General features: G+C 43.4%; 1 protein-coding gene across 8 annotated transcripts in view; it reads left to right on the forward strand.

Moving 5' to 3' along the window:
- Positions 1-1213: 1213 nt before the first annotated feature.
- Positions 1214-23894, forward strand: part of map7d1a (MAP7 domain containing 1a) — a 44482-nt gene continuing 21801 nt past the window's right edge. For 4 of the 8 annotated variants that reach the window (XR_013506887.1, XR_013506888.1, XM_078286953.1 and 1 more), the window contains exons 1-4: positions 1216-1546; positions 16382-16582; positions 20339-20407; positions 21302-21322. Coding sequence is in view for 6 of the 8 variants with exons in the window: in XM_078286953.1 (XP_078143079.1) it covers positions 1480-1546; positions 16382-16582; positions 20339-20407; positions 21302-21322 (358 nt within the window). In the remaining 2 variants the exon portion in view is untranslated. Of the gene's footprint in view, positions 1547-16381; positions 16583-20338; positions 20408-21301; positions 21323-23894 lie in introns of all 8 variants that reach the window. The other 4 variants (XM_078286955.1, XM_078286958.1, XM_078286954.1 and 1 more) reach the window with 3 other exon arrangements.

Below are 23894 nucleotides of genomic sequence, written 5' to 3' on the forward strand. Positions count from 1 at the left end.
TTGGATGGAGTGACTTGTTTAACACAACGTGGCAGATACACATCAATCAAACATCCATCAAATCAAACAATAGAGCAACCAGGCTGACAGGAAAGCCTGGTGTTCTGTGTACACTGTAATTACATGCATGCACAACTTAGGCAGCAAATTGTTAACATTGTGTGTTACGGTTTAGTTGTAGCCAGTGAGAAGAATGTCTCAGCTTAATCTGAAAAAGTGCTGACAGACCATGAGGTACAACCATATTATTATCTTTTGTTAATGTTGCACCTTCTCCTCTCAATACAATGCATGTACTTTCATTCCCTGGATTATTTTAATTCATAGAAGCTGGAGAACTGCCCACTTCAGGCTTCTTTTAAAATTGTGATGAAGATCCTCATTAAAGTGAGCATGCCTCCCTCTCCCAGGGTCAAAGCTCAAAAGATTTTGGGGTGAAGTTTTCTGGCTCCCCTATTGCTATGGTCAGGTCAGGCCTCCTGAGATGGACATACTTACACAGATACTGGACGGAAATACTAAATAATAAATGTGAATCCTGGATAGGAACCTGAAATATTGCTTATTGCTTGTATTCTATTTTTCCATAAAATTGATGCAAAGTTGCATAGGCTACTAATGTATTTTGCCTGCTGTGGATGATTACAGCAATGTCAGGCGATTTAAAATGATCTGTTTATCATAATATCATAATAGGCTACTGCTACTACTACTACTAATAATAATCCTTACTTATATTGCACTTTTCAAAACAGAAGTTACAGTACAAAATGCTTCACAAACAGACAATAAAAAGAACATAACAGAAAATAAGGCATGCAGGTCAAATGCAAGGACAGATTTGGAATAAGCAACTTTATATTGAATGTGACCTGTGAACTGCCTGAGCATTGTATTTTTGAAGGCAGATGAACCACTAAAAACGCGGGGGGCAACATTTTGGCACATCACGTAATCTATTTTTCTGTGTCTTCCTTGTCATACGAAAGTAATAGCGCTACAGTCAAATGTGACACGTCGCTGTATCTGTTTGCTACAACACTCACCACAAGCTAATATGTGACATCAGATATCATAGCCACAATAACAGCCGCACCCCCCTGCTGGTAATGGTACAGTCCGATCCGGAGGCCAGCGAGGGACCATCCGCGCGACGAGCAGAGCATCAGCTGTTGTGTGTCGGAGTGAGAAACTTCCCTCACTCCTCCCACACTTTCTTATTCCCAAATTCCCCCGGACACCATACCTAACTTCTTCCAGGAGTAGCCGCAGGCACCGGTGGCTCTGCCAACAGGTACACGGTGTTTTTTTCCCCAATTTCGGCCGATTTGAAACCTCTGGCCGCTCTCAGAGGGTTTCCAGCTCGACTGGTTTTGGGAATTGGGTACAACTGGAGTGACTCAACCAAGTTTCCCCCCCCATTCTGCCTGAGGAATGAGAGGACTGTCGGAGAGGAAGAGCCGAAAACCGCATGTTTGAATGAACAAAATGGAAAGCAAGGATATTGACGCCGATCTGGAGGGAAATACTCTGCCAGGAGCAACATGTAAGTCTTTATTGATTGGAGTCCGCGTCTACTTTAGAGCTATTTACACGAGCCTGTCTTGTTGGCGTTAAGTGCTTTAACGTTATGTCTTTTGCCACATTGTAGCAAAATGTTCATAAAGCATTGTCTCGACAGTGTTAACTTTATAGTTGACTAACCCATACAGGGGATTGAGAAATAATGTCGCAATTAGGCTAAATAATTAGACAGGATAGATCGGAATAAATATCCGACGCATGTGTCTAGAGATTTATGAATAAATCATTAGGAAGTGCGAATAGAAGCAGTCCACGAATCATAAGGCTAACGCTACCTTACAAGATGCTGTCCACAGGCTTAACATCTCACCACCCATCAGGCCAAATTTTAATCTGTATGACAACAAAAGAGGGCTTACTTATTTGCAGACCTTTTGATGATGAAAAACAAAACATTCAGGATAATTATCAACTGACTGCTGATGACTGCCTCTTAAAGATTGTTTACCCTCCTTTATTCACCCTCAGAGGAATATAAATTCACTCCGACACCAGGATAATAATAACACACAAATTGCGCTAGATGAGGTAATCTGACTGGTCCCATCCCCCTCCTTATGTTTAGCCCACGACTAACTAACGTGATGCAGTCAGTCACCGGGCGGTCTGGCATCCCGTCTCCTCTTTGCCGCTGCTCTGCCAAACGATGAACGATGTTTTCCTAATAGAGGGAATAGTTGTTTTATGCACAGGTGCCGTCACGCTCATTTTGAACTGGTGCAGAGATGCGCCAATGATTCCCTGTAGTCAAGAAACCCTTTAAACGAGAAGCTCAGCTCAGAGCCAAAGTTGAGGGCAGGGAGTCAACCTCACCATCAGGCCGGATCGACTTATTTACTGTGGAGGTGGTAAAGCTTCATATGTGCAATTTCAAGCCCAGGACCATGCAGTTCAAGGGCAATGTCAAGCTTGTGTTCATTCAACCGTGACATAATACAGAGATGTTATGCATCTCCGTTTTAGACCAGGTGAAATGTCTGTGGTGCACATCTGCAAATGGAAAGATGTGTTCTTGCAAGACATCATGCTTTGGTCTAACATTTGACTGTCCATGCCAAACCATTGTGTATTGCCTGGTTCTGTAAATAGAAGGGGACACACATTGTGAGCTCCTCCTGCGGACAACAGAAAACTTCCTTCCTGCTGACAGGGGGCTTGAGGGCGGGAGGCCGGCTTGTTTTGGCTCCGCATCAAGGAGGAGGAGAACAGAGCTCCACCCTGGCCGTGGGAATCTTGACCAGTGGACTGGAGCCATTTTTCTGGACATTATACATAGTCATAAACCCAGGAGCGACTGTCATCATATAGGTTGTGACTCGAGATAGAAGTACTGACATCAGGCATCTCGTTTGAAGAATGTCAACCAGAGCATTAGCCTAAGCCTCCCACCCTTACCGAAAATGATCAGAAGCTGTTTCTGCAGCTGGATGTGATAACTCATAGTCACCAGAGCCACAGCTTAGACAAAGAGACCACACAATGAGTGGTAGGTCTTGTTAAAGATCAGTCTTGCATAACTTTAGCATGGAGGGCAACATTTTTGTCAAGCTTGATGTTACTCTGTAATTACATGCATGTTTTCCCACATCTGAACAGCTGTGTCTGATGAGGATTAAAGCCACAATGTTTCCATTGAGGGGAATTATGCCTCTTGATACATTAACTGGACATGATGCTCTGTTAGGAAAGGGAGGAAATACTGTCCATCATTGATAAGCTCTGATTGATTAAAGACCTGTGTTTCCTGCCTTATCATCTGGGATGATAGTGTGATAGTCGCCTACATGAAGCATCCTTGAGCAAGACATTTAAACCCCACCTCCTCCAGGTGTGCTGCTCCTGGCTGCTCCTGCACTCTGATCCTTCAGGTGGAATGTATACACGTATTTGTGCATGAGAGGAATATGCAAAGAAACAAATTCCCAGTTACAGTGTGTGTAATATGGTGATTGAGTGTCCTAAATTCTTAAAATCCAATTCCCAGGATATTTGGATATTGTTTCATTTCAAAACACTTGGAAGCACCTTGCCAATTCTCTCCAAAAATCTCCTTCTTTTGTTGAAATGGAGGCAGTAAAAACAGTTCACTGGATCTGTCCTGGTTGTGAACCAGAGGCCCTTGGAGTGGAGTAGTAGAGAGTCTGGCCAGGCATTGTGGAAATCTGCTCTGAAGAACATCTTCTAATCCCTCTTTTCTTTAGATTCGTATTCAGGCATTCTCCTGTCTGAGCTCATTCCATGCCCTTGGAGTCGGCACTGTTCGGTCTTCCTCTTTAATCTTCCCTCTGTCCACCTGAAAATCTAAGCCTGGCTGACTGAGATGAATAAAAGCCCCTTTTTCCTCTAAGATTTGCCATTTCTGACACACTCCCAGCCATCTCAGAGGAGTGTAACTGCTCATCTGTCTAAAATAGTTACTGTGTACATTTGACAGACATGGATTGCTTGCTTAGAAATGGAGCTCATGCCACCAACCTCTGAAGACCTTGTCTAGGTGTCTAGCAGGAACAGGGTGAATGGAAGCTAAAGTGACAGGTGAAAGCAAGGCTCAGAGCATTTAAATATGGATAAGTGTGGCTATGATGCCTTGTTTTTAAATGTCATTTGCATAGCTCTATGTTCAGTTTAATTAACCTCTTCATTAGAATAGCACATTAATAGCATAACAGTCCCTTAGCTATTGAGTGCTGTTCTCTAGCTGATGCAACAGAATGAACAACAGACCAAGACTTTAGCTCATGCCAAATGCTCTTAGTCTAAATTGAGAAATGCACTAATCAATATCAAATGTGATGTGACTAGAAGTCAAATCAGCATAATGCAATGTGAGGTTTGCTAGGTGAACTTATCTCACCTTAAGCCTTAGGTCATGGTTCACCATTCTTCATGCTGTTATCGAGCCATTATGCAAACTTTGTTTTAAGCAACCGAGGCAAGCTGCTTCACCACGGCACAGCCTGTAGAAGCACAGCCATACTGAGGATAAAGAGCCTTAGCAGACTGGCAGGGAGACAAATCATGGTGTAGTCCTCATCTATTGTGTAACACGGTGAGACTCCACCAACCCTGGCTGTCAGGCATGCAGTGAGCGGGATCAGTCAGCTACACATCTTCAGCCGCAGGAGTTCTTACGTAATCAGGGGGAAAACGTGCTCCCGCATCCCATTTTTGGAGCGAAAGCTGCATTAGTGTCATTGTAAATTAGCAGCGGGCAGGAACCCTGGGCCCTCCTAGATTCACTGCCTAAAAGAAGCGTGGGTGCCTGATCACAGAGGGAAAACATTGTTTTTGTTGATAAATTGTCAGCGATGTAGTGGTGATGTATCTCTGTCGTAATAAGATGTTTTCAGGCTCTGCAGGAGATGTAAATATGAGAGGTTGGCCACTTGTGAAGTCGTTGACTTTTGAAAATCTCATCATAATTAAAATAGGACTAACTTGAAGCATCAATGCAAAGTATCAGCCTCATTCTCCATTACTGTTAGAGAAATACCATAGAACATTTGTGAATATGAACATAGTAATTTACTTCCATGGTTGTATTTGTGGGACCTCATTCATGTTGCATCTACTGTATCTCTCTATATCTATCCTACTGTATAGATTAAACAGTCAGCCTGGTTTCAGTATGCCTTGCCCATGTTTCAAGATCAAAGCCGCCCGAAATGCGCTCTTCCTGTATGTTGAGCTTGCAAATGGGAAAATTAAACCTTCAAGGGATCAAGTCACTCTTCTCTCTGCTGGAGGGAGGGAAAAATGACAAGAAATTGCCTTATTCATTACATAATCTTATTTGTCATTTTACCCCACTGTTTTTAATCTCATTTATTACTGGGTATTGTACAGAAAGAGGACCAACTGATGGGTAGGTTCTATCCTGCGTAATCCAGTTAATTCAGTGTATATGGCTGCAACTGGAGATTACTTTGTCAATCAAATGCCTTTTTCTTCGCATATAATCCTGTTTATCTTTTTGGAAGAATTGACAAACTGCTTGCATGGCCAAAAGGATTAGGCAAATCCTAAATCCTCAAAAATATTATAATCATAAGAATAAGGAGAAAGCTCAACTTTGCCATCCTTTTTTACAAGATCGAACTTTTCTCTTGGTATGTAGTTTCATTCATTATTCCTCTTAGTCTAATGCTCTCCCCATATACTAAACTTGTTAGTTCAGGCAGTGTGGGTGTTGTGAGGGAATGGGGGCTTCCCAGCTCCCACATGTTCAGATATGTTCAAAGCCCACATTCAACAGATTGTGTAGTGGGACTGGGGCATTGAATGAAGTTTGGATAGAAAAAGACAAAGTGGGAAAGATCTGAGTCACACACAGAACTGACAGAAGTCGTGCCAGCACTGTGGTGTTGGAGTCTAGTCTTATATAACAATATGCAAGTATGCTGTTGCAGCAGATAATGTTCTCCCTGTGCTAACAATGAGTGGGAGGTATTTTCTCTCTCTATTGTTGTACAGACCCTTTATGCATTATCGATATATTTGCAAGCTTTTGTATGTGTGTGGGTGCGTGTGTGTGTATGTGTCGATGTGCAAGAATAAAGAATCAAGCATTATTTTAGGCCTCCTTTGAGTTCTATCTTCCTACCAGTGTAAGATAGGGGGATATAAGAAAGCCAAACAAGAGATGGGATTGAGCAAAGACAGAAGTATAGGGATGTGGAGAGGAAGATGAGATGAGATCCAAAGAGGGAGGAAAGGCTGATTGAGAGTTTAACTCCCCACATAGAGCCAGCATCACGTCAGCGCCGGTCCACTCTGCAGCACCCAGATGGTATAAATCACAGCGCCCAGACACTGACCTCTCATAGGGGAATGGAGGTAACTCTCTATCCCAACACTCTGGAAAGACAAATAAGGTGGAAAACCTGCCCATTAACCAGCACTCAAACTGTGCAAACTTTCAGCTTCTGCAGTATTTTCCCAGGATATGGATACTGAAAGGGGCGGTCAGTGCGTGAATGCAGGAACAGTTCATTCATGTTGGACCAAACACTTGAAAAGTTTTTGGGGAAAAAAAGCCTCAACAAATACAATGTTTAGTCTGAAAACATATATTTGAACTTGCCCACCTTTGAACCGCCTTACCTAAACAGGATCAGCAGTCTGACCTTCACCATACCTAAACCCACTAGCTGGTTCAAATTTCACAGTCATGGTTTCATGGTTTGTATCTGTGTGGTCTCCCCTTATAAATAATTGGTCTACTTGTCTAAAGTCTTGGATAATTGCTTAAATCAAATGTTTTTTGAGATTCTATGAAGCAAGACATTGATAAAAGCTCTTAATCTTTCCACGCCCATTGTACTGATGAGCGTAGTAATTTACTTTCCACAGCCCCATTACTTGTGTTATTAGTCATACTTATAAAAGTGTGTGGGAGATAGGCTAGAGTTCTGGTAGATAAGTCTCTGAAAGGGACTTATGTCGTCGCATTTTGAATATAGCTTTGGGTTTTGGAGAATGTACTTTTGAAGAATGGCTTTTTTGACATGTAGCCTAGCTTCACCTCTTCAGTTCCTTTGGGCTTTTCCTAATAACATATGACATGATATATGATACAGTTGATCATTCAGAGACAGAGCTATGATTTCGCAAGGACCACCTGTAGTTATTTTGAGCTGAAAGGACTATGACTTAAAGCTCGTAGCAGAGCTAAAAATTCGTCTTCTTAGTATAGGTGTATTAAGAAATGTGCATTATAGCATACGGTAATATGATTTGGTACAAAACAACTTAATTAGGCTACTCCCCAAATAGGTCAAATTGTTTTAGGGCACTATTACCATAGCTAAGAATAGGCAGATTGCTTCAAAGACAGACACAGACAACTTAAACAGTTTAAAAATCGGTCAAATCACATGCATCAGTGCACATCTTGGTTCAAGTCCTTGGACCAAGACTGGTGGAGCCTCCACCTGGGTGCTGCACAGCTGTTTAAATGCAACCCGGTAGTGAGAGAGTGACTGAATGCCAAAGCCACATGCTGCTTCACAACTGACCCCTCACTTTGAAAACACAAGAGGCCCCGAAACATACACATCCGCTATTTGGAAAGCATCCCCTTCTCCCAGCCCCCTGTCCCTCTTTCAGTCTCCCTTTTGACTTCCGAATCCTTCAGAGGCCCATTCTGCAGTGGTGTGCCCTAATTTTATTATCAAGCAGCTGTGCCGCCCTTCTCACTGGGACACCAGAGCAAGGACGAGGGGAGGGAACCCTTGCTCTGGGCTCTGTAGCTGCTTCCTACCACCTCCACCAAGTCTGAAAATAAACCCAGACAGGCTGCTCTCTGGTCCTGTGAAAGCCCCGGTCACCAGACCGATCTGCTAATATTAGACCAGACCCTGTTCAGCTAAAGGGCATGGTTCTTATGAGCACACCTTGATCTTCATGCACTCTCCTTGCCAGGCGGACCATCCCTCATCCAGTGGCATCATTTGACTGTGTCCATATTTGGTAATTCTCTTGGTTGAGGATCACAACTAGTCTTGTGCCTGCTTTCTAGGAAATGTCTTTATTCATAAACTTGGTAAACTGGGCCAAACACTGCCACTGCAGTAGACACTCTCAAGTCAGTGCAGTTTCACTTCCCATGTTGTTGTTGATGGAAGTTGTTGAACCTGGTCACTGAGGGAGCAGGATTGATCGTACTGTGTGCCAGTGTAGCCTATAATTGTATCTCTTGCCAGCAGAGGATTTCTGGGTTTTTGGGTGGGAGAGTCAAAATCCAGAGACTAAGACTAATGAGGACTGTTGGACTTAATTGTATGTTGAACGTTCAAAAGATTACTGCTCAGGTCTGATTTTTGCTCAAAGTAATGGTTAAGAAAATGACCATGTTGGAACAAAATGACAAACATCAACTCTGCGCGCCTCGTCATACAAGGACACACACAGTCTCAGCTACTTCAAAATGTCAACAACGCCATGCTGAGGTAAAATGTCACCAATTAAGTTTGCTGTATCTATTGATTGTAGGTCTCAGTGATGCTTCAGGAGCAGAGGATGAGTCCTCCTCCAGATGTGTTTCCGCTGAGACACAGATTGCACCACGTGGTTTATTGTTGGTTTTTTTTCTGCTGGTTCCAACAAAGAGTTGAGTTTGAAATTCTATCCTGTGAAACAAGGGGAAATTTGACTTTCACACAGACAGGCTATTCATAGAGGGGGCTTTCAGATATCTGAGATGTTCAAAGTGGTTTTAATGACCAATCAGTCAGACACAGCTGTGTGATTGGCATCTGGCCAGCCAGAGGTCATTACTGAAGCCCATTGTATGTATCTAACCTAATATCAGTACTGCAGTGTAAGCCCCCTGTTAGTCATAGATACATCACACACATTTCCTACTCACTGAACCCACTGGTTTGGGATCAAGCTAGTTAATAGAATCCATTAGGGTGATACATCTTGCCCCAAATTGCTCTTGAAGGTTCTATTAAGTATTGTTCTTCCAGTGAAGGGTCTTCTGACATAATGTTATTATTTTAGATTGGGTGGGGGTCACAGAAAAGTTAATTATGGAAGATCAGGCTCTCCCAAACCATTATAAATGACTCCCATTCCTTTCTAACACTGGTCTCACACTGTGACAGGGGACCATGCAGCCCCTTCATTGAGACCAGTGAGGATTAGATCACACCGTCGCTCCCCAACCCCCCTAAAGGGATGTGGAGCAGGTTGCCAGGGGCGACGGGTCGGCATGCCGATAGAGCACTCCCAGTTATGAATGGCAGCCTGTTCGGCCCAGATATCTCTCCTGCTCCGCTGATGTCACTGAGAGTGTCTTGAGTGTGGCGACCCCCGTCACTCTCCCTTAACCACTGGTCAGGGTGTCTTACTCTTATGGTTGCTGCTGTGTGTATGTTTCTGTATGTGAGAGCATGTTGGTGGACGCAGGGACCCCAGGGAACTACTCCTGGTTCAGATAAGCAGAGCGTTTCATCACCATGGTGACTTTGAAACGTACGACAGTGCCGGAGAGAGCAGCAGCCTAAATGCCTGGCATTGTCCCCAGCCTGGGCCAGGTGACGGGATGAAAGCTGTGGCAGTCACTAACAGAGACATTACTATTCACTGGCCAATTGATATGCCATGTAGGAATGCTATCTTTTGAAGTGTCTTCAGCCCCCATGGTCGGTATGCGAAACCGCTATTCTCTTCATCAGGCAGACATCATCGTCATCTTTGGCCAGTTACTTTTTGTGTTATTCAGGGTTTTTTTTTCCCTCAGTTGTAACACAGTCAAGGACAAGCTATTACATTATCTGCAGTTAAAAAGTAACCAACTATGTTCTCCTGGTGGTAATTAAGTGCAGTTTGTACGCATGATTTAATGATGATGTTTCTCTCGCTTCCCAATAAAAATCATATTGCTCAGTTGTGAGGTCATGCAAAAACTGTTAATAAAAACTTTGGGACCCTGGAGCTCTAAGTAAACACACACACACACACACACACACACACACACACACACACACACATACACAGGGCCTGGCGTGGAGTCAGTGGTTGTTGTTTACACTGCGCTTCCAGTGTGTCTGGGCCCCATCGGCCTCTTACATCACCCCATCCGGGGCGAGAGGGTGAAGGGGCGACGGGTTAGGGGGGTAACCGATGAGGTAGTTCATTAGTTCCCTGGCCCATCCCAAATGAGATGCAGATCCATTCTCTTTGTGTTTCCCCGAGTTCCTCTTCGTTTTTGGGTTGCCGCCCTTTTCCCTTTCCAGTCTTTTGATTTCACGGCTTGCACTCAATGCTATTTCCTAGCCTCTTGTTTGCCTCATTTCCATTTTTACAAGAGAATGTACTGCATTTCCACCCCGTTTACCAAGTGCTCAGTTTTTGCCAAGTTAGTTTGAGTAATTTTTTAGAGTGATTTTGCGATCATTCATCTTGCATCTTGAGCATTTACTTATTCCTGGTACTTTTCTAACTTTGCTGGCACTCCTCTTTTTTTTATTTTATCTCATTTGGCAGGAGAGGGAATGGGTTGTGCTTGAGAGTGCAGTTCTTGGCTTCATAAATATTCCATGCCTTGGCCTATATTTTCATTCCGCCTAGTGTCTTGGCAAAGCCTTGGCAGTGCTGTGGATGTTGCAGTGGAAATGAGCGACCAGCTGTGAGTTGTATCCAGTCTGACTGGTCACTATCATGTGACCAAGATCATTTTTTAAAGCCTTCCATTACTCTCATGCGTTCGCTTTGCACTGTGCATGTCTGTGTCTTTTTGTATCGGGTAGTTTCACATTCCTATTGCTTTTTACAGCTGTTGTCCAGAGTATCGTTCCCTAAGCTGTTATTGAGCAAGCACCGTCATAAGAATGTTTTGTCATACTTTGCTGATTCTGTCATACAGTGTGTGTTGTGTTCTTGCCTGGTTTCTCAATGCCCTTATGAGGTTAAAGGACAGGTAGAAAACAGAGGTGTGGTCCGATGTCTAGAGCCCCTACTTAGCAGAGCTGCCAGTCAGATCCTTTGGGGCTTGGGCCTGTTTCTCTACATGAGCTGTATTGAGATATTAAAGAGCTTGCATTCTAACGTGGGCACATGCTGTTTCAAGGACATATCGTCTTCCGCTTCTCTGCTTCACGAACTGCATTTTTAAATATTTTATTATGGGATGCTTACTGCTCGCTTGGCCTCAAGACTTCACACTCTGACTGTTGTTACTAAAATCAATTAAACATGTGAGGAGCTCTTGTTTTTGTGAGTTTTTGTATCCGTGTAATATTGGAGCAGCACATCGTGAAAAAGCAGGATTTTTCTGAGCTGCTCTAACAAACTAATATGCTGTGAAATTGGATTTCTGCTAAATCACATTTTCTGTGGCGGTATTACCAGTTGTCCCAGTTTTAACTTGACTCTTTGCTCACATTGTCATGAGCACAAATGCAATGGATTAAATTCCTTTTAAACTGCGCTTTGGAAGAAGAGAACAGATTGAATTTTGAATGAGCTCTGCTGCTCTGAGCCTATGCTACATTTTCTGACCCAGCATTTTAAGCTAGAACAGACCTCTGAAGTTGCACACATATTTTTGACCAACATGGCATGCAGTCCTCTCCTCCTGACAGGGAAATGACACTGAGTTTGTGCTAATTACCTGCTGATTCTCAACCTGCCATTCTGTTGCCACACTGTGCTCGTGCATGCGTGCATACATTCACTTCTGCAGGGGTTCCTTCACTAAGATATTTCTGCTGACTTTTGGAGATACCTAATTTCTTTGTAGCTTTTAAATGGGTTCAGTTGAGTGCCTCAGGCTTTGTTTGACACCTGCAGCTAGAGAGGCCCCATAGGGAGACATGATGAGGCCAACTGGGTCGTGGAGTACGGAGCAGCCTGACGGTGTGATGATCAACGCGGTGAACAAGCACAGCATGCCACAGATTCCTCACCCTCCTCTGACCCACTTTCTAGGGTCTCATCGCTGCCCCCATACCCATTTGATACTCAAGAGGAGAACAAAGCAATGAAATTATGCATGTCCCTCTTCAAAAAGGATTGACGAAAGTTAAGAAGTGAAGTGAAGAAGTGAAGAAACACAGCACATTTTTAGATGCCTTAATAAGTGGTTAAGTTATTACCACCATATGTGACATTTCAGCTTGTAGGTGTATATCAGATAGTTGCAAGCTGGTGCTATTAATAATATTAATAATAAGTGATATTTCATTGATCCCTGTAGGGACATTTTCCTGTTGCTTTTGGATTATTGAGTCTTCTATAGCAATCTTAAAAAATGGCTAGTGGTGCATCCCAAAACCTGAAATGGATCTAAGAGTCCATGACATGTTATCAAGCATGGTAAATGCTGATCAAATGTTTGTCTAGTGCATCTTTCTTCCTCACTTCCCAACAATAGGCTGTGCCAAAGTGATTTTCCATGTTCAGGGAGGGGATGGAGACTTGAGTATCTCAGTGGAAGTTGGTGTGGATTGATTTATTCATATGAATAATGTAAATGATGAGTGCCATGTCTCCAGCATGTGGTCTAATGGCTTTTGACTGTAGTTGTCCCCTGAGTACAATGCCTCTGGGAAGCTGCAGTGTGAATATAGTGAAGGAAGCAGTGGCTCAAGTGATGCAAGCAACCTTTACCGAGCCCTCTGTTATAGATTGTTTTGGATGATGTGATAAAATAATGGTGAAATTTGTATTTGTGAAATGATTTCACACCACTAGAGAATAGAGCTTAACAATTAATTAAAAAAAAAATTTGAAATTGCAATATGAACTTATGCAATTTCCAAATCACAGAGGCTGCAGTTAATTGCTTTTTTTTTTAGAGCTCCAGGTAATCTTTGGTCCATGAAACAAGTACAGTATTGGTGAAAACCTTTCATCATACTCAAACTCAGTAAATCCTCTATCTATTTTCTTTAACAAAATCACTTTTATTTATACAATTTTAAAGTTCTAAAGCAATTTATGACAAGAAAAACTTGTGATGACATGAATCGCAGTTTAAATCGCAAATGCAATATTCTGTGAAATAATCACAATTAGATTCTGCTATATCTTTCAGCCCCAGATAATTCGATTAGCTTTATTCGAGTCACATCTTTGCCTGTGACAGCTGAAGCCGCTGAGGCCGGTCAGAACGCAGAGTTCACTGATTTGCTGAACAAACTTTTGAAATTGCATTTAGAACATCTGTGCAAATATTACATTAGCATACTTTTTAAAGCACCGCATGAGTGTGTCGCAATCTTGTTTGCAGTAAGGGGTCACCGCGTAGAGATTCATTTTCCTGTTTCTCTTGTGCACATCACTATGCCAGTAACAGGCCAGACCAGGTGAACGTCCCTGAATTAGACTGATGCAACTTAGCAGAACTGGTTTGCAGGCCAAATTCTAATATGGAAATGTTTTGTATGTTAAAGATGACTTTGCAATAGAATTGTGGCTGGATTTTGCTTGGGATATTTATTTATTCTGTGGCTTTTTCCAGTAACTCTGCCGGCTATCATTCACTGTGTTTTTCCTGTTGTCTGATCGCCAGTCGCAGCATTGCATCAATCACAGCCCTTGTTTCAGTCTCTTGCTAAGCAGCAACACTCCTCTCCCTGTCCCCATCCCTAGTCCTGTTCCTCTCCTCTCCTTTCCCCTCTATTTCTCCCTCTCCCTTTCTCCCATCCCATTTTCCTCTCGGGAGTTTCAGGTTTCATCAGTATTCAGTGACGGTGCCACCTGCGGTGCATACCAGGGGATCCTGCATTCTCACTCTCTCTATCAGTGACAATATAGATCATACTGATTGTGTGAGCAGTCGCCCACAGTCCTGTCAGCCAGCTAGTGCTTTATGGCCCCAGTTCCCCAGGTGCTCGGGACTGTACTCGCAGGATATGAGGCAAGACAATGGCCCTCTTTCAGAGTTGCACTCGCTCCTCTCACCTTTGGGACCCTACTTGTCATATCTACCCAGAGGGGTTTGGTGCAATTGTGAGAAAATGATACAATATGATAAAGACAGATGAGGATTTTATGATTCTTAACCCCCCCCTCCTCCACTAGTCACAATAGTGTGATCCCTGGGGATGTACAGCTTTATTTATTTGTAAGACAAGTGTAGGGTTCAGGTTGATCATTACAATATTTTAAATTGTAGGTCTCCCGTGTGACATATTTTCCCCACAATAATAACATGGAAGAGAGGAGGAGAAAAGGCAGGATCGGTCAGTATGTGGTTTATACTTAGTGGCTTCTGTTCTACTTGGCTTTAGACAAAGTTAGTCACAAGCCCTGTGAGTTATGTTGTTTTAGGTATAGCCTTCACTATATGCAACTACATGCAATCCTACCTTCATTAAATGCAATACTGGCTGATTCTCCCTGTCTGTTTTTACAACTCTGTTTCTGAGTTTTCTTTCAAAATTGCACTGAAATTACCCAGCAATAGCAGATTTCAGTATTCATCCTTGACTTCAAGTTTATCTCACTACCACCCACCCCCCACACCCCCATTCCTCCTCTCTCGTCATTGCAGTGTTTTGGCTGCAGTCCCGTTGCCATGCAGAGACCACAACAATGGCCCCTCTCTCTCTGAGCACATCCATGCCGGAGGAATGCTTATTTAATAGTGGCGTGCTTTGACAGGGGAAACACAATGTCTTGTCTCTCAGCTGAGCTCTTTCATACACTCAGCTCAGTTCATACCGCCTGTCTGTCTGTCTGTCTCTCTCTCTGTGTCTCTCTCTCATCTCTCTTCTTTCACCTCTCTGCCCATGGCGCCCTGTCCAACTAAGGGTCATCACAGTAACTGCCTCCATTTCCCAGACTGATGACATAGCTTTTCCGTGTGCCTAGCTGAGCTCAAGCAGTCTTTTCCATGTGGTCTGATATCTCACTGAGTACTAAGCATCAGTAGTTGCAGTGGTGAGAAGTTTGCTTGGCTTTACTTTGGTCTGACTGCTATTCATGCAGACCTTTGTCCAGCAGGTGTCTTTGTGCCTCTGTGACTGGGGTTTAATAGCCATCTGAGTGTCACTCACGTGAGAGCAGTAGGCTTGCAAAAAATTACTACACGGCATGGTTTTGAGGAGACATTTATGGCTTAAGAAGCATACAGTTGCCTACACTATACAAAGCTGTAACCAATTCTCTCGATTTTTAAGTTGCACAGCATCGGCCTCTCCTCATTGGTGCTCTTCCATGCAATCCTACCAAAACTGTTGAATAGCACAGCACTCGTATAGTAAATCTTCACTTCACGCACTGTCTCTCTGTGACAGCCCCCTACTGTCTGTGTTGTTTTTAGCCCATGTCTGAATAATTTAGAGCGTGTTGCCCCAGTGTTTACCCTCAGAGACTATGAAGAAGAAACTATGCCCCAACACGGTTTCATAGGGAATGCAGAGGTACAGTGCTGAGTGGACAAAGCCAAATATCCCCCCTGCGAGGCTCTTTGTTTGGCCGCCAAAGCCTGGGCAAACTTATGTTTGAGCAGGAGATTCAAGTTCAGCAGCCTGCCAAATGTGAGTCATGGTGCTCTGAGTGAAGCTGCTGTCCCAAGAAAGCCAGTCCGGCTGCTCCTTTATCAAGAAGCTTTTAAAATCTCTGGGAGTCCAAATGAGTGTTGAGCCTATGTCAGTAGGCTGAAGCGATTAAACCGGCTGCTATTATGAGTAGTTTTCATCAGAAAGAAGTTTGGCTACTTCTGGGCAGATGATCACTCTGACGCTGTTTTCCTAAGCAATTCATTCCACCTCAATGGAATCATCAAGAGGCCAAAAAGCAATTACTGTGTTTTGTTCTGCCAGGCAGTCAGGCCATTTGCTCAGGCCTGGCTGTCGATAAATCCGTCGCCGCTGTGGAGGAGTGGTTTTAGGTGCATAGTTAGAGGGGCAGGCTTAGACCTATTATCTAGTGCTACTGAGCAAAGTGTGTAATCTCATTTTGTACAGTAGATAATATCGCTGAACCCTAGGAAAAAGAAAATCATTGTACAGAAGCACAGATTGATTCTTTGGCGGTGCTCTATTTCATTGTTTTGTTACAGCATTGAAATTTGAGTGACCACTTTAGTCTGAATTATAAAATTGAACAATTCCCCTTTGAGGAGAGGATAGTCTTCTCTTTATAGCCACCGACTCCACCCCTCACACTTGATACGTGAAACTCAGGTTGCAGTATACGTCATCCAGACTGAGCTGCATAGGCTCAGCAGTGAAAGGAATGAAGACGAACTGGTTGAGTTCCGTCTCTGTGCCTGTGTTTCATCTTACCTCGTCATTTTCTCACTTGTTTTCATTCTCTGTCTCTCTCTCTCTCCGACCAGCTCCCCATTCAGAACTGAACCCAAACCCCACACGGCCGGACCCAGAGGGGGAGAGCAGCCCCCCCAAGACAGACACAACCCAGAGAATGGAGTCCCCCACTAAGAAAGACACAGACCAGAGATTGGCTACCCCCACAAAACCTGACATCATCCCCCGATCACCTGCTTCACCGGCATCACCTGTCCCCAGGTCGAAAAGAGGTAAAGCAAAAGCTTCTGCTATAATGCGTTAATGTAACTTGTATAGAATTCAGTGGCTTAAAGGCAAAACATATAATGGAAGTTCAGTTAGACCTGACTCGACTAGAAGATCTAAAGCAGTGCTGATAATGGAGCAATTACATCTGCACTCCAGTGGATTGGGTCAGCTCTCTAGAGGCAAGGTAATGCTTCAGTATCAGAGTAATAGTGACCACATGCTTTCAGGAGTGAAGCTAAATCCAATAGAGCTGCTGCAGTTTATCTTTGTTTGTCGGTACTAAGTGTGGAACACAGCCCCATTGAGGAAAGGATAGCTGTAGCTTTGGGCTCAAAGATTTCAGGCGGAATTGAATTCCTGCAGAAAATATCCCGGTAATATATGGACAGATGATCCTCGTCGGTAAGTGGGTTTCCAATGCTAGTCGCTGCCAGGCTCTCGTGTGGGGGTTTGTAATCACCTCCGGTCCCTAATGAAAGGTGGGCAGAAGGAACCTGAATAGGCATCCCATTTCAGTGAGTGATGCCAAGAGGGCATTTAGTTTGACCTGGCAGTTGCGCCATAGCTGAGTCCACAATGCCGCTGCTTGTCCTGCTCACAGGCGCTGGCTAACAGCACATGCAAACTCCAAGGAACATGTTTGGGTTTTCTTGGAGTGTAAGCCTCTTTTCTCTCTCCCCTTTATTCTTTATCCATTAATCCACTGACTGTGGTCATGGTCTTTATTCCCATAGCATGAGGTGACAGGGATAAACCCCGAAGTCCCAAATTGCTCCCAAAACCGTAACAATACTGTCACTTCGAATACCTTGCTATGACCTCGGCCACATCGGTCATATCAAGGGTTTTTTGGTATTCTTGGTTCAGCTGTCATGCTGGCAAAGTCTGGTCTATTTTAGAGAAATATGTGGTTTATTCCCAAGTCTCCTGATTCCAGAAATGACCCTCACTTCCCTTTTGTCCTCCAAGTTCCTTTTCCGCTGGTTCCGTAAAGCTCATTATTTGTGAGGTTTTGCACGACCCAGAGGCGTATGACGAGGACGAGAAGCACTCCACGGCTCTTAATTAGTGAAATGAAATAGTGAGGCTTGTAGCTCAGTTGGGAACCACTGCTTCTCGTAATGGTCTGCTTAATTAAATTTTGGCACATCTCGACCATTTCCCTATGACAGCGGAGATGGCACTTGGCTACTGTCCACCAGCTCCCCCCCGGAAGGTGGTGTCAAGGATTGTTCCACACTGTCACCGTCAGGGGCGTCCCGCTGCTTCAGTTCACCCATGCTTGATTATAATCTGTTGCTGTGGAGTGGCTGTAAAAGCATAGGACGTTCTGTCTGTTTTCTGTCAGAAACAATAGTGAGTAGATGGATAGAAAATGTACAGACACATTGGGATTCTTTTTTGTTCTAGTGTGTCCAATGGCTTTGCTCAGTGGGGCCTGTTTTGGCCGGCACATCACTCTATACAGTATGTCCCACACTGCTCCTCTTTTACCCCCATTCAGAGGCATAGAGAATCACACAGAGCCGGGATTTTGAAAAGATGCCAGAGTGTGTTCTCACACTCTGGAGCCCTAACACTGCACCCAGCAGCATTTTCTGGGCCAGTCTGTTTTGGTCTCCGAAGCCTGCGCATGTGACATATGATCAACATGGTGGTGAGCTGCAAACAGCAGCACACATCAAACCCAACAGCATCGTGCACTTGAGCTTTCCATATTCCTATAAATACCAAAGTGGGTCAGAGGTTTTTCTTAGGGGAGGCTGCACGACAGATTGTTTTCATGTGTTATGATTAACGCCTCACCCTATTAGACTCTGCCGAAGGATGAGTTCCTTTGTCTCTGATGTGGAACATATGGTCTGTTTGGACTGAGGGGGTGATGTGGCATGAAGACTAGGTACTTAGGAAAGATCAAGATTGTAGCCTATATAGAACTCCATTTCAGAAAACAGGAGTTCTAAAATAGGAATAACACATTTTGGATTATGCCCAAAAGTTCCGAATTATCTAGTCCAGCTGTGATTCTGTGTTATGAATTAGGCTATTACGTTGCAATGTTCTCAGAGGATGGATTAATTTGGCTGTAATCATAATCATGTAATAAAATGCATTCATCTATAAATTCTTCAGAGTCAGTACAAGAGCAATTTGTGCTTTATTAGCAAGTCAACATGAGTCAAGGACAATATTTTCCCAGGAAGCTGCAGCAGCTATCATGAAAGGATGCAGTTGGAATTCCTGAGATGGCTGAGCTCTGTGTTTGTATGGACCGCTCTGCCCCAAGGGTTACTCCTACTGAGTGGTACTGCAAAGGTATTTGGGGGTAATGGTATGTGTGACCGAACGTCAGAGATGTCACACAGAGAGGGGGATATGTAAGCACCCCCCTCTAGTTATAACACACACACACTCACGCGTACATAAACACACACACGTCCAGATGGCACATGAGATTTAGTGTGCCTGCTACATACTGCAGCTCTTATCTGAAGACGACTGGCTCGCCTCAAGACTTCTCTTTGAACATTTGTTCTTCGGTCATACGCACAGGCATCTGCCATTTGACGTTGCCAGTTTCCCGTCATTGTCTTGTGGCATGCATTTCCTCGTGGTGAGATTTTAAAAAGTTAAAAGCCCCTGCCACTGTGACTTAGCAGCACAGAAGAGAACATTTACCCATATAATCATGTTTAAGAGAAGGAACGTGCATCATTATCTGCCCTCCACGGTGTTCAGTTGAAGGGAGGCGGGAATGACAACTACTCTGACAAAATGATTGATGGCAAAGAAATAATTATGCTAGAAATAATGGTACTTTTAAAGAATTTGGTACCTAAAGGATCTTGGAGGAAGACAGGTAATTTAAGTCCTTGGTGGACACTTTTAAAGACTGGGTCCTCATTATTGTAGAGATATTGAATGATAAGGTACAGGTTATATCTGTTATTAGCATTATTTTTTTTTGTCCCAAAATTGTTATGTAGTGTTCTGGAAATTAACTCTTAAATTACATTTACATGCTTTCATTCACTACACGACTGACCAACCAGCTTTAGGTGACAATCTAAATTAGGGGTTTTCCATCTTGCTTGTACACCTGCAGAAGGAATGGGCAACCATGTGCCATGGAGGGCCGAGAGTCTGCTTGTTTTCATTCCAGCCAAACACTACACCAGCTGATCTCACTGGCTGGCACACCTTCAACCAGAGAGGAGGAACTAATGAGTGAAATCACCTGGTGTAGCCTTTGGTTGGCATGAAAACCCACAGACTCTCAGCCCTTCATCACACATGATTGCCCATTCCTTCTGCAGATGTACAAGCAAGATGGAAAACCCCTAATTTAGAGTGTCAACTAAAGCTGGTTAGTCAGTCTCACCTTGACTGGAATCATTGGCTGGGGAGAGATCGAGTAGGATCTACAGGGAAGTGGGGTGTGAATCCACTTTCTCAGATTCTCACTGCCAGGGTTTGTTGGTGTTGCAGATCTGGGTCAAATGAGTATATGCAAATAATTCTTAGCATTTGTTTTTACCTGCTTGAAAACAGAAGCAAATGCCAACTACTGTTTGGCCCAGGTCTGAACATGGAAATATTATATTATCTGATTCCCACTGCCAGCTTTCCTTGGGGTTTATCTCTCCAGCTGTGCAGATGTGGCCGAATGGATTGGACTTGATCTGAGTGTACAATGACCTCTCTCATTCACACACCCTCTCCCTCTTTCTCTCCCTTTTCTCTCATTCTCACCCCAGACTTAGTCAAGTCAGAGGACAGGCAGAAGCTTGCCAAGGAGCGGCGGGAGGAGAAGGCCAAATATCTGGGTAAGTCGAGGCGAGAGGTGGGAGGATGAGCCCTTTACATGGGAAGAGAGCTCCCCCTAGTGTCGGGGGTGAGAAGAGGTTGTTGTTTTGGGTTTGAGATTGTGTCACCATTGGGTTTGGCTCTCGGCTACAGATGGCTTGCACATGTAGCACAGAAACTTGAAGATTAAAGGATAGTTGTGGCTTGTGCACAACAGCAGCTGAAATATGCAAAAACCAAGCCAACGTTTTACTAAAGACTGTTAAGAAGCATTCATTTTCTGCTTGCATGCTCAAATACTCATGAGCAGTTTCAAAACAATTGCTTATTGTCTGTTGTTTCGCTTTGGCTCACCGCAGCACTAAAATTTATGTTAACCCAAGTTTAGTTTAAAAAAAGTCAGACAGATTCTGCGTACTGCCAAAAATCTAGCCAAAATCATCAATTTATTGACACAAATGCATATGCCCTTTTTCGTCCCTGTTTTTTTTGTTTTTTTTGTTGATGCACTTGCACTTTTAAGTTTCCTGGCAAGATTTTTGATAAGATTTTGGCTAGATTTTTGTCCAGTTCATTTTTGGCAGTGTGCAGAATGTCTGTCTTCATCTGAGCTTTGTTCCATGCACCTGCAACTTCAGAGCATTCTTCTACATTTTAACCAAACTTGAATTGACATAGTTTGATCAAATGATGCGACACTTCTCAGTGCCTTTGCTCAGAATTTCTCCGGGGCTTTAAAACAATTTCCATGGCTGTATTTTTCTGTCGGTTGTGATGGCATCCCACTGCTTGAGTGTTTTTGTTTAACACATGGCTGTCACGCTGTCACCCGGCTAGAGTGGCACACTGGCGGCGCACTGCTTTGCATGATTGACAGTTGCCTTTGTCTTCTCTCTCGCCCCTCCCCTCTGCAGAAGAGCTCAGCCAGTTACAAGGTAAGCCACTCACCTATGTGTATGTGGTGGTGCTGGTGGTGGTGGTGAAGACCTTTCTCAGTCATTCTGTTTGAGTTGGATGTATCAATTTAATACATCTGAGTAGTTTTAATCGTGTCACTCATATAATCATCTTTTAAAAAAAACATCATTATTGTGTGTGTGTGTTCCTTTTGTCGTGGCTGTCTTCTTTCTTCTTTCCCATGAGAGATTATCATTATTTTTAACCTTTTCTCTCTCTGAATTACATTTAAGCCTTCTTAGATGCGTGTTTTAATCAATTCATGTAGCCATAGACTGATCACTTAACCAATCATTTTTGTATAAGTGACTGTCATTATTGGCTGACATTATTGGATGTTGTGTGCCCGGAGTTTGAACTTTGTGTTTCCCCTTGTCCCAACTGCAGCTCCACACCGCTCCTTAGATTTTGCATTTGGAGATAACATGTTAGAATCACACACCACAAAACCACTCTGATTACAATCTTACTATAGAAATGAGAGGGTTTTAGAAACGCTCGCGGCCAGATTTAGCTTGGCTGTGAATTTACATCTCAACACATTTGTGTTGCCAAATGAAAATCAGACTGTTAGAAACAATAAAAAAACAGGGATATTTGGAGAAATAGGGAAAGCTGTGAATTCGCATAGCCTTGTTTAGATGCAAAGTTGAGTGAACCTCTCTTTTCAGAGTTCTGTGCCATTTTTGGTGTTAGTGTGTGATTGTGTCACATTGCTTGCGTGGACATTTTTGTCTCTGGGATGTGGGAGTCTCTGAGTCTCGCAGGGTAATAATAGTTTTACACTTTAGATACTGTCATTCTATCTAAACCCAGAGCGGTATCATGAGAACAATCTGCATGTTTCTGGAAATTCTTTTGTTATTTTTACAATGTGCCTGGTTTTCATTGGTGATATAGATATTAAGTATGATATCTTATCTTGGCCTCACTTTTGGCAAAGCTGTACTAGTCTATAGTAAAAGCTGCAGGCCATATTATGTAGGTCAGAATGGAAAAATTATCTGCATAAAATAATAGAGAATGAATTCACAATTGCGCCCTGCATTCTCTCGTGACTCATTTCTATTGCAAAACTCAACGCAATCCTACTTGTACTTTCAGTAATGCCCAGTTGTTAATCTTAACCATGTATTCAAGTGCAGTAAGATGAGGGCAGCACATTTCCTACCATGGATCAGTCTAATTGGGAGACCAGTAAGGCCAGATGGTATGGCCCTGATCTAATACCCTCATTCAGACTGGGATAAGGATAAGATCCAACCAAAGCTTTTGTTTACAATATCAGCTTGAAAGCGATCTTGGCTAGGAAGATTTTGCTTATGAAATATCACCCATAGTATTTATATCAGTAATTAAGTTGTAATAGAAGATCCCTACATTTCCTGCTTCCTTCATATTCCAGCTGATATCTCATTAAAATACTCCTCATCACGTTGAAGTGAAGCTGACTAATGCATGTATGTTCACTGATCTTTGAGAGAGCTGCATCAGAGTTTTGGCTGTGTGACCGCGCAGAAGCTACTCTCCTGTCTTGTCTGTCTGCGGTTGGGTAATATGAATACTTAATGTGAGCAGGGTGGGAGCAGCACTCTGCTAATGATTATTTAATGACCTTGCTATAGAAAGCTCAGATGTTGGGTGTTAATGCTGATCACCGTCAGGAGAGTTGAGGGACTTATTTAAGGAATATCTACTTCAGATATTTAGGAGTGGTCATCTTTTGATCCCTTAAATCCGCACTCCACTACATCACTGAGATGATGGCAGATGGTGAATGACGATGAATGAAAATTGGATGTGTTAATTATGAGTGGAAAGCGTTCAGAATAACTTTCTCCCTGGTACAGTATAACCATGAAGCCCCCCAGTCAATTCCCAACTCATTTTTCCTACATAGTCTGGAAAACCGTGGCCATTGCAATGCTGCGGTTGAATGAGCCAGGTTCAAATATGCAATCAGTGAGTGTCACACAGTGTCACACACTCAATTTGCTTGGGAAGGGTGAGTGCAGTCTCGTTACTGTTTGGTTTCCTTTGATGCAGCAGAGAGGAGGTGGAGGGAAAGTTATGGATGTGGAAAACAGTAACATATCTCAGCCAGCAAGCCTTAAATGTTGCCTTTGTGGGCACTTGAGGCTGTTTCCTCCTCCTGCTCTGATCACAGCACAACAAATCCTGAAACCAGGGCGGATTTTCGTGCAAATTCCCACTGCTGGGGTCTACTTACTAGCCCCTAAAGCTTTGTATCGCTAGAAGTTAATGATGTGGCTTCTCTGTCATTATTAAAAGCCATCAAGCTGAGCTGAGCTGAAATACGCACTGCAGCCGGTAATACACAGGGACATATTTCTTTGCTGCGAGGTGCTGGCATGCTGTGCCTCGGTATAACTCAGCTTTTTGTTCCCCTCTAAGATAAAAGCCCAGCTCTGTGCCTCCCAATAAATCTTCAGCACTGTAGCCCCAAACATTGCTGCAATGCCCCTTGGCCATAATCTGATAACCACAACTAGTTGCTTTTGTTGCATCGAGTGCTTTGGAGAACTAAGC

Source organism: Centroberyx gerrardi, chromosome 12 (genome assembly GCF_048128805.1).
Source record: "Centroberyx gerrardi isolate f3 chromosome 12, fCenGer3.hap1.cur.20231027, whole genome shotgun sequence".
Taxonomy (NCBI): domain Eukaryota; kingdom Metazoa; phylum Chordata; class Actinopteri; order Beryciformes; family Berycidae; genus Centroberyx; species Centroberyx gerrardi.